Source organism: Papilio xuthus, unplaced genomic scaffold (assembly GCF_000836235.2).
Source record: "Papilio xuthus unplaced genomic scaffold, Pxut_1.1 DF826115.1, whole genome shotgun sequence".
Taxonomy (NCBI): domain Eukaryota; kingdom Metazoa; phylum Arthropoda; class Insecta; order Lepidoptera; family Papilionidae; genus Papilio; species Papilio xuthus.
Window position 1 is genome coordinate 2,172,151 of NW_013532534.1, and position 11,422 is coordinate 2,183,572.

Sequence of the window (11,422 nt, forward strand, 5' to 3'; positions counted from 1 at the left end):
TGTTTCTGTGTCTCTGTCTTTTTCGTAATGTCAAAATGGCCGAATATCTTTCTTATTTCTAGTTTAATATAGACAAAGTTTTTCTTACAGGGTTTCCATTAATTACTGTACGTGATAATTTAGTTTTAAAAACCTATTATAGATTTTGTTAGTATTGATTTATGTTTTTGTTTACTAAACAGCTACGTCTACCATGAGTGAAAATGCTAGTGATGATTGTCCTGAAGAAAAGCCGGTTGTTGTACATAGTGAAGATGTTTTATTCCCGCCTTTCCCAGGTATGTTTTAATCGTGTATTTATATGAATAAGATATATACAAATATACGTTTCACAACATAAATACTGTTGTATACAAGTACGAAAGCTAAGATACGCTCTTAAAATATATTATATGGTATTATATCTTACAGTGGATTTAATTATTAGTGTCCATTATTATAATAATAATTACAGATTTAGGCATAAAGTTTTTTTAGTATTATGTTTACTAATAAGTTGTTAGGGATGAAATAAATTTTGGCTGTACTTTGCATGGCTTCTATTTAACATGTTTACTACTAATTTTTCTAGTTGAAAAAATAATGTTTGATATATTCATTTATTATTATTTACAAAAAGTATTTGTTCGGGAGCTCATAATTATTCTACAGCTCTATTTCATAGAATATTTTGGATTTTTTTGTAATTAAACTGAGCAATGCTATATTAAAATTTATACAATCAACTGTAGTTAAACATATTGTTTGCAATAGCAGCAATAATAATACAATTTTTTCAGATCCAACTGAAAATGATTTTGATGATGACATTGCTGAAGAAGAAAGGAATTATTATAAAGAAAAGTACAAAGGTAAGCAAAAGTTGTTTTTTACACTATGGCAGTTATTTTTACATGCTGCATGACAATCTTTCAGTGATATACCTCACATTATAAATGTGGATAATGTCAACATTTAAAAAATATAAAGACAGGACTTAGCAAACAACATGTATCATACATTGACAAGCCACATATTGGGAGGATTATCAATGTTGTAGATATCTGTATTTCATGCTGTATTCTATACAAATAATATATTTCAAATCATATAATATTTTAAAGTAAAAGACGTCTTGTGGAACTTTTATTGAAACTAAATATGTTGACTATTTTTTAACAAATAACATTACTTTCGTAAGTACAAAATTAATGCAAATAAATTGCTGTCAATGTCTCCTCTGTAACTTAATATTATATTGGAATCTATTTGGTTTTTAACTATATTGTCGTAGCAAAGAGGCAATAAAATTTCAAATTTCTCACTATGATATTGTAACATAAAGTCATCATAAAACCTGTCTTAAAGCCTACCATATTGCCTTCTTAAAGCTTAACCTCTAAATTTAGGTTTTTATTTATGGACACTCCTCAGTGTTGTTTGTTTTCCAGATTTAAACATCATTAAATCTCAAAGATTGCATTGCACCGCGTGTGATCGACATCTAGGATGTGCGCCACGCAATGAAAGTCGCATGCGTCCACATCCTTTGCTCAGAACTCTTGTATGCCATACATGTCATAACTTTTACAACAGCGGAGAGTTTGAAAAGGGTGATGATGGATCGGAACTCTATTGTCGTTGGTGCGGTCAAGGTGGACAAGTGTACTGCTGTTCTGATTGCCCTCACGTGTTTTGTGCGGTAAATGTTCATTCACAGTCAAACTTTATATTTGTTATAAATAACATAGATGAGACATATTTTGTGGTTTTACAGAGATGTATAAGAAGAAATTTAGGGACACCTAAAATAAAAGAAATTGAACAAATGGATGATTGGAAATGTTTCAAATGCAACCCAAAGTGTCTGTGGGATACACGTGCTATGTGTTGGGCAGTTTTGCGCTATTGTGACCAGAAAAATAAGTAAGTATCTATCTATACGCCTTTTTGAAATCGTTGTAATATTATTGTATTTTTTTTTTGTTTTAAATTTTTTTTTTCAGAATTGCTTACAACACCGAAGATCCTGAAAAAAAGGACTTATATCAAAAAGATTGTGCAGTTGACTATACAGAATGTTGTAAAAGTAAAATTAAAAAAAAAGAAAAAAAGAAGGAAAATGAGAATACCCAGAAAAAATCGACTGCATCTATTATATCTAAAATATCCCCGGCTATTCAGGTTATATTTTGTGTAAAATAATAATAAAATCAATGGCAATTAAAGGCTTACTTTGAAAAAGTATAACAGTATTAATATTATTTTAGGTTAAAAAGTTTGCTTCTATTGTACCTGACGAGAAACCTGATAAAAAGCCACTGAAACGACCTGCAAGTCCTAAACAGAAAGCAATATTTATAAAAAATGCTATTCCAGTGTCTGTGCCAAGTACGGCTGCAATTATACCTAATCAGCATATTAAAAAAATACGGGTAAGTGTTTAATTCCACTTTGATTCAAAACATGGTAGACTATAAGTAAAATCTTACTTCTTACTAATATTATAAATGCAAATTTAGATGGATGGATGGATGGATGGTTTTAACAGGTATTTCCAGAATGGCTCAAAGAATCTCGATGAAATTTGGGATGGATATAGAACATAATCTGGAAGAACACATAGGCTATTAAGTGTTTTTTTAATTCAGACAGCTACTGAACATATAATTATTGAGATGAACAATTTTTTTGTTATAGATGACACCTCCGGGCATGATAAATACTCCAAGATTTCCTAATGATAAAAAAATGAATTCAATTTATATACCCCGTTTCAAATGTCAAAGACCACCAATACCAATTCGTACACACTATAATGGCAGCTTCAATATTCCCTACAATACAATGCCAAATGATAACATCAACTTGTCATTGGAAAATTTGACACAGGTAATTAATTCAATATTTTGTTTTTAATTTTTTTTTACACCAATTATTTATTTTTAGATGTTATCTCACTTTCATAAAGTATTGTCTTATTAAAAAAATTACCTTTTTTTGTTTTACCAAAACAATTGCAAAGCTGTTTTCTACTATGTTTATTTATTTTTATAATTTTCACTTTAATTGCTAAATGCTGTTGCTGTTGCTAAAATTTTGCAATTTGTTGGTTGTTTGGCAAAGCGAAGAACATTTGAAATTTATAAAATATTTATTTTTGATTGAAAACCACAATGTTTTTATTTATATCACAACCACATTGCACAATTGAAAAAACTGCCTTACATATATTTTGACCTTACCTTTTATTTAACGAGTTATTGCGTAGCTGTGCACAGCTAAGCTAATTTTTTTGTGATTTATCGAAATTGTAACTAATTCAATAGGGGGTGGACATATCAGGTGTGTCAACAATGTCCAGCAGTTCTAACCAAGACGACGACGTAGTCTGCACTCCAGATTTGCCATTAGAATCCATGTGCGAGGTAATTTCTTGACAGATGTATCAGTAGTAAACTTTAAACAGTAATTACATTTTCTATGCTTTGTTTTAACAGGTTACAGAAGATAATGCGGATGATGATGTTCAGTGTATAACCCCTGGACCAATCACAGCGCCCAAGCTTACGTCTGTGCCGCCACTCGTAGCTCGCGCGGGAAACAATTTGCCAGAATTAATTCCAGAAAATATCGTTCAGATGACGGAATCCGACGTCACTGTAAACACAGCTACTGGTGGATTGAAATTCCGAGTCGATCCGCAGACTTTATCATCAAACAAGATGTATCGGTTACCTGACGGCCGCGTTTTTGCGATCAACGCGAACCCCGGGTTGCCCGGAGGATACTCTGCTACCATCGTAGCGGTTACTGAAAAAGCAAACCAAGGGAAAGCTTCCACAAAAGGAGCGACTTTCGCGGCCAAACTTAGTGCAGTGACCACAGCGCTGGTCACCACGCCGCCCTCTTCCGTCAAATCGTACAGTGCGAGAACCACACGATCTGGTAAAAAACGCAAACCAGAGATAATGCACACAAGAGTTAGTAGTGGCAAAACAAACAGAAGATCAGAAACATCAGTCAGAGAATGCGATCTGAATGTACCGATCGAATGGTACAGGTACAATCTGATTGACGCTGTTGATGCTTTGGAATACTCTTTGTCCCGGCTTCATAAATTAAAAAGAGAGGCGACGACCGTGTACTTAAGAACACGGTCAGTTAATGAAATGCGAAATCTTCATAGAACCTTGGATCGATTATTATCCACTTCGGTGAATAGATTTAATGAAGTTCGAGTTAATGTCAATAAAGAAATGAAACAGTACGTCGCAAAGAAAAAGTTCGCCGCCAACAGTACGGCAACCAACGATACGAGCGAGGAGGATGACGATGTAGAAATATTACCAGATTTAGAAGACAACGAGGAGGATCCCATTTTCATTGATGAAAATTCGTCAGATTCCAATGGTAATCAAGAAGTTGATCTAACGGGGGCTAACAGTGAAAACAGCCCTGATAAAGGGGCTGGTAGGAAGGATTCCAGCACAGTAGATCAATGTAATGATAATAATGATGATTTAAACGACGTCCCTACTAACAATGACGTAAATAACTTTAACGATGACTTAAGAAACCATGGCGATAAAGATGGTGAAGAAGAGGAAGTTAGGAATGAAGAGGCCAGTGATGTCGACCACTCGAATCAAACGAAGGAGAAAGATGTCAATGGTGACATGGAGTCTGACTGTAATGCTAAAGATAAAGAAGATGATCATAAAACAGATGAAGGTGTAAAGGAAGGAAACAAAAATACAACAAACAATTCAGAAATTAGTGGTGGTGATGAAGATTTAGAAAAAAATAGTAGTAACGAGGGAGCGGGATTAGATAATACTGAAGCAGCTAGTGCTTCGGAACAACTTGATGAATCGTAAGTACTTTAAATATAAAGTGTAGTATAAATGGATTTGATATGTAAGTAATTATGCAACACATAGCTAATTATTTCTAAGTTTAATAATACAAATTCTTGATTGATTGATGTGAAGGCTTGTATATGAAATGAGCCTTGCAAAATTATCAATATTAAGTCTGTTGTATAGCTGCTTTTCTTGATTGTAATTAAAATTAAAAAATGGTACTGAAAATCTTGATAGTACAGTTTGATTTATGTTTCAAATGCACCCCGAATTTTTATTTTGCTATCATGAATAAGAAATGTTTGAATATTGAAAATGTATGTATTTATTTACCAGTTATTTTGTCAATTTGTTTTCAACTAGCGGTCGCCCGCGACTTCTTCGGCGCAGAATTAAAAAAAAAAGTAGCGTATAATATGCCCGCATGCATCAGAATCGGTCCAGATTACCCGGAACTACTCGGCCTTGCGGACAGACACAAACATTTTAAAAATTGGTTTTTCGTTATCGCAAATTCATCGCGTTTACGAAATACGATTTTTTCTCAATGATACATCCAGACACTCCAATTTTATTAATATGTATAGATTATACTGAGTATATTTTTATTTCGTGTTCTTTTCCATTGTTGCCAGGATTAAATATTAAAACGATAACAATATGTATTGCCAGTAATTATTTTCTATTTGTATCTTTGTAGTTTTTTTTTTTTATGTTTACATTTTCATTACTTTTTTGTTCTATTTATTACTAGTACAGAAAATGCTATAATACTTTGTTGGATTTTTCTCCCATTTGAAACAAACATTTTTTTAGGAACTCATCATATCATTGAAATATTTACGCAGAATTTAATTGTTGATTATTTTTCTTTCTGAAACTACCAAGTAAATAATACTTAATATTGTTAGAAACGAAATACAGTGGACACGCGGTAATCCGGCACAATTTGTAATCCATTTTCATACTTCATAAATTGATTTATTCATACACTTTTTATGCATAGTTTTTGTTTATTATTTGTACATTTATTTGTCGTTTCCTAAGGTAAAGTTACTATTTTATGTAAGTAATTTTGTTATGTAAGAATTAATAACATTTTTAGTTGAAGCTTTGTACTTTTTAGAGAAGAACATATAGAATCAGTAATTTATCAGAAGTATTTTGTAAAAAATACCCGGACTAAAGGTTTCTTTTTTAGTATTATAACCCAACAAAGTCGATAGTTCGACAATGCCCTGCCGTTTGTCGGATTACCTCGGGACTACGGTCACTTTTGTATGTTGAAAGACAGACGGTCAGTTTAGTCGTCTAGTTGTATATTACACAGCATGTATAAAGTAATGATTTCTATTGTGTGTTTTACAATTGTAGGGATTTTTACAAGAATATTGAACTCGATACATGTCTAAAACAAATGTTTAGCTTCAAAAAGGAAAATCTATTTTTTACCAATTTTATTTTGTTAATCGACTGTGATGTTTTTTTTTGCTACATGTCACCAATGGGCTTGTCTTTTTGTTTATCACTATGTATATACATATCACTCATCTAGCTTTTTTTACTAAAAAAAATTACAAGTAGGTAATGCATCTAATGTGTCATTTTGAGTAACCGTGGGTTTCTAAAAACAAAATCTCCGTTTAAAATATATTGTTATCTCTGTTTTGTCAAAGATGAAAGATAGGGATGACAATATGTTTTTAAAAGAGATTGATTTGTGTCTGGTCCTTATGGTATTGGTGAAATGCATTATGTTTTGAAATTTGTATTTTATTTTCTTTATTACAAATATTGTGATATCTCCACTGAAATGATGTAGTAATTGAGGTTCTTGTATACTAAATTTCAGATTTGTGATTTTTGGTTTATCTACATATATCGATTGATTCGATAAACGATTATTAGCTTAAGTTTATGATATGCTTCCGTTGTACAATCTAATAGTTATTATTTTCTTAGGTATAAAAATGAGCAAAAAATGTCTAGCGATTAACCCCAAGATTGTATAAAGTCCTTTGATACAATGTGCTTGTATGACAAACGAGATTTTTCTGTATACATTCTGTCTTTGGAATCCCTGAAGAATGGCTAAAAGTGATCTTTTAAGACATAATTAAATTGTATGATAATTTTGCTAAAATCTAATCGAAATATTACTAAGTGTTTGTGTCAAATAGTAAAAAGTGTTTATTAAAACTTTTGAATTCAATAGTACTGTCGTAGAATGAAAAACTGGCACAAACCAGTCACCAGACGGCGCTAGTCCTGATGACATGAAAGTCGAGACGATGACAAACTGTATAATAATGAATTAAGTAGTATGTTTAGGGATTTAAATTGCCATTTTTGACTTCAAGGACTGAGGATCGTCATCGGAATCGGTTTCAATGAGATGTATATTAATAATATTCGTCAGTTAATTGTTGAATAGCTAATTTGTAATAAAATTAGCAGTGATTAGTAATTACAATTGTTTCATGATTCGATATTTAATAACACTTTCCATTAGTTTACAACAATGTGAATGTGACATGTAAAATGCGTGCATTTAAAATGTTTTTGTTTTAAATAGATGCAAGATGATTGGAAACAAGTAAGAATATAAAATAATATATTGTCGTAATACATATTAGTATCTGTCATATAATTTTTTTTAAAGAGAAATACACAGTGGTACAATTGATTGCCGTTTTATTTGAATTCTATCCAATTGGAATTCTATCAAGTGTTGCGCACTGTTGACATTAAAGGAAAAAATAAAATACACATATGTAGAGTTCATGTAATGACTATGGTCTAAGAGTCAATTATTGAGTTTTCTAATCCAGGAAGTGATTTGGGAAATTCACCACCACAATATTATTTGATTGTAAATCTGCAGTAATAAAAAATTAAGATATTGGAATTGGTTTATAAAGTTAAATTTTTTATTTTCATATTGCTTGTAAGATTTGTGGATTTCGGACAGATGTGGAAATTAAAAACAACAACGATGTATTTTTATTGCGACATAATTATGTTTAATTCAAATATTCCTTAAAAATTATTATTATTTTAAATTAAAGAAATGCAGAAAAGGCATTTTTAAAATAGCTCAAAGCAAAACCTGATTAAATCAGAAAAATTAGTAAAGTAGATTATATCACAATGATGTACTTATTGAAGTTGTCATGGATCACTGAAACATCAAAAGTAGAAGAAATGCAGAATGAAGTGAACTCAGTAACGGAAATGTCCCTTCCTCGAGCGCTCCTCGTGGTACACGCGCATCGGAGAGTACGTTCCGTTAGACGCACCGTTGGCGTTCAAACCTGGAATAGAAACAATATAGATAAAAAAAAGAAATTTTATGTTTCATTGCCGAAAATGTTATTTTTAACGTCTTTTCTGTAATTTTTTCTGCAATAGAATATCATTTTCGTGCGTGCATCTAAATTCGGGTTCCAAAGCTGTGAGATTTTCGGACCACTGACGACCTTGTTTCATCAACGCGCATTGACGACACCTGATTTATTGCGAGTTTTTGCTTGCGAGGATCAGTTTACGATCGTTCCCAGAACCATGTACCGTGGACACGTATGTTTCATGTGACTAAATGTGCTGGTGTGTTTACTACGCACATACCTTTACCGTTCAGTTCTCCGTCGACGGTGCTGGCTTTAAAACAGATCGCATTTTTATATATTATCATTTCACCGAATTGTTTAATAACTAAGCATCCTTAAGTGTACCTTGTAGGAGGTTGTGTGGTGGCGGAGCGGGTTGCGCAGCGCAGCGCGGGGCCAGCAGCAGGTGGTAGAGCGCGAGGTATATCGCGGCGGCGGCCAGCGCGGCCACGCCCAGCGCACGGTACACGCCGCGCTGCGCCTCCAGCGGCGCCTGCAGCGACACCAGACCACCAACTATCGCGCCGATGCACCGACCTTCACACGACAACATAAAATATTTTAAAATCAATTCCTACTCTTTGTAATTAATTTACAAGGTTTTAGTTAATGTTTTGAATTAAATTTTACCATTAAAATAAAGGCCTCACATATTTTTGTTCAACCACTCCAACATGAGTTTCAAATCAACATGGCCACCACTACAATTTTAATTTAATCTTTAAGTTTAACTAAACTTGAATGTTTCTTCGGAAGCTTTAGCTTGGGTTGTTACTCCATTAAACTACCAGGAAAGGTGAGAGACCTTAAGAATGTAAATCACCGCTCGTCTTGAAGTTTTGTAGTTTTGAGATTTCTTCAAGTGTCATTCATAGCGTTTGATAAAAACAAGCCCGTTAGCATGTATGACATACCGATGCAGAAGTGCGCGATGACGGGCAGCGCCTGTCCTGTGGTGGTGTACTTCTTGGGTACGAGATGGCGGAAGTAGAGCACGGCGGTCACCCACACCAGGCTCAGTGTGAACACCTGCAGCACCGCGCATACCGCCACCCAACCGTACGAGGTGCTGAACGCCAGACCTGACAATTTTACATTATTTCAGCGATTGATTCCAGCGCTGGATTAAAACTGGAAAAATGTAAACTTACATCCGAGATTGAGTTTAGTTTTATATCAAAAGACATATTCATATAAAAGTAATATTAATGAAATATTTATCAAAAATACGCTCGGAGCCTACCCAGATTAGGACCTAGTCACCCCCAACTTAGTGTAGGCTCCGAGCCCCTCGATGGGGACGTATAGTGATCTGATGATGATGAATTATCAAAAACAGTGGGTATATTGATTAAAATATATAAGAATAAGAAGGTTGATGTTTGTGTGTCATACCGGTGTACCGCAGACAGTAGAATGTGAAGGCACTGATGAACACGTTGGAGTGCCCGATGTAGTCTACGAGCGCCTCCGCCCACCAGAGCGCGGGCACGGCCGGCAGCGCGCCCTCAGTCATTATCAGGCCCACCTGGGTCAGTGTGCCGTTCAGCTCCATTATAGTCCTGGAAAGAAACATTACGCATTTACAGATAAAATATTGATTTCGGCAGCTGAAATAGATGACATGCGAGCGTGTGGTGCACTAACCACGGTACGTAAGAGTCAATGGTGGTGCAGAGCGCGCCGAGCAGGGCGACGACTGCGGCGACGGCGGCAGTCTCCGCGCCGTATCGCCGCACCGCGCTCAGCGGCACCGCCAGCGCGCCCGTCGCCGTGTGCCACCACCACTCCGGCGCGGACAGCGGCATGTGACTGCATCCCAACACACATGTACATATCATGATTTAACGGCTACACTAACACCGAGTGATTTTAACTGTGGCATTGACATTGTTACATAGATTTTAAAATTATACAATACTGTTACGATTTTATTGAAAAGTAAACACGCGAATGTAGTTTAGACATTAGTCTTGATCCTCTATATAATTATGAGTAAAACCTTTTAGCAAAATGGATAAGTACTATCGAGGAAACTAACGATGTGGAATAAACCAATAAGGAACAGTTTTGAAATTTATTTGTACAAAGAAGGTCGAACAGCTGCGTATACGATTAATCGCTTTGCACTATTATGACCTCATTTGCACAAGTCACTGCTACCTGATTAGATATTTGTAAAAATGGGCGAGATTTGTCACAATGCAAGGCCAAGCAAATTTTATTACAAGTGGGACATCGCGAAAAGCCCTGATTATACCTAATCTATTGCATGCTAAAATATTGAAAATTCTTTTATGTATTTACCACCTAAACTATAATATTATTTAATTAACAAGAAATCCAATTCAATGCTAAAATGTACATTTGATACTAACCTATCAAGAAGAAGTATAAGAGCACCGATAAGCATGAAGACGGCGTGCAGTATGAAGGGCACGAGGTAGGGGGTGTCGGGCATGTTGTCCGCGGCGAGTCCGGCCAGCGGGGGGAAGATCACGAGTCCGAGCGTGCCCACAGCCAGCTGCCGGCCCACGTCCCCCCGCCCCAGAGACGTCTCCCGCGTCGCTATCACGCACGCCGCGCCCAGCAGCGCCAGCGTGCCCGTCGGCCATATGTCCGCTAACACTCTGCAAATTTCATTGGAACAAAGGATGGTTTAGATCCAACAGTCATGATATACCTTCTTAAATTTTCATAGCGGTAACCTATAGGTAATATAAAGAACGACATGACGGCTACAAAACATCTCACACATAGTAAACTGCAGATTCTTTCTATTTATATTTTGTAAAATATATTACCTGAGTACGAAGTATGTCCAGAAAGTGTATGTGGGGTCTCCGATGACGAGGCGGCACTCTGCGTCTGCCAGCACGCCGTCCGGCTCGTCGTAGGGATCGAGCACCTGACAGCGCACTGCGGGCCGGCACGGCATGTCCATCGTGTTGATCTCCGCCAGGCGCTCCTCCGGCACCAGGCATTGGAATGGACCGCCTTACAAACACGTGCCTTTATTAAAGTTGCTGTAGTTTATGTTTTAGGGAAATAATCAATATTCGACCACAAAACATACACGTCTTCTCGAGCTATCTTTTTTCTAAAATCGCAATCTTACTAATATTATTAATGTTTATATAGATGGATGGGCGAATAGTAACAATAAAGAAAAAAGATCTATTATTTCGA

The 11,422-nt window shown here is 35.4% G+C and overlaps 2 protein-coding genes across 4 annotated transcripts in view; one reads left to right on the forward strand and one right to left on the reverse strand.

Annotated features, from left to right (window-relative positions):
- ADD1 (ADD domain-containing protein 1) lies at nt 1-5,475 on the forward strand. Its single transcript, XM_013319879.1, has 11 exons — nt 1-107; nt 183-278; nt 780-851; nt 1,431-1,681; nt 1,757-1,905; nt 1,986-2,163; nt 2,250-2,414; nt 2,680-2,871; nt 3,309-3,407; nt 3,480-4,855; nt 5,208-5,475. Exons 2-11 carry the CDS (start codon nt 194-196, stop codon nt 5,257-5,259), a joined length of 2,619 nt encoding a protein of 872 aa, XP_013175333.1. The 5' UTR covers nt 1-107; nt 183-193; the 3' UTR covers nt 5,260-5,475.
- Nucleotides 5,476-7,867: 2,392 nt separating this feature from the next.
- LOC106123469 (major facilitator superfamily domain-containing protein SP1173) overlaps nt 7,868-11,422 on the reverse strand; it is a 20,107-nt gene continuing 16,552 nt past the window's right edge. The window contains exons 10-14 of one of the 3 annotated variants that reach the window (XM_013319820.1): nt 9,881-10,045; nt 9,629-9,795; nt 9,148-9,315; nt 8,579-8,770; nt 7,868-8,158 (exon numbers count right to left, since the gene is read on the reverse strand). In XM_013319820.1, the coding sequence (XP_013175274.1) occupies nt 8,067-8,158; nt 8,579-8,770; nt 9,148-9,315; nt 9,629-9,795; nt 9,881-10,045 (784 nt within the window). In that variant the 3' untranslated portion in view covers nt 7,868-8,066. Of the gene's footprint in view, nt 8,159-8,415; nt 8,505-8,578; nt 8,771-9,147; nt 9,316-9,628; nt 9,796-9,880; nt 10,046-11,422 lie in introns of those variants that run through there. The other 2 variants (XM_013319819.1, XM_013319821.1) reach the window with 2 other exon arrangements.

Bases quoted from the DNA above. Each gene is read 5' to 3' on its own strand.
- ADD1 (XM_013319879.1), top strand. From the start codon at position 194: ATGAGTGAAAATGCTAGTGATGATTGTCCTGAAGAAAAGCCGGTTGTT. The intron at 852-1,430 runs GTAAGCAAAAGT...TTTGTTTTCCAG, and splicing joins TTATAAAGAAAAGTACAAAG to ATTTAAACATCATTAAATCT. The intron at 1,682-1,756 runs GTAAATGTTCAT...GTGGTTTTACAG, and splicing joins GCCCTCACGTGTTTTGTGCG to AGATGTATAAGAAGAAATTT.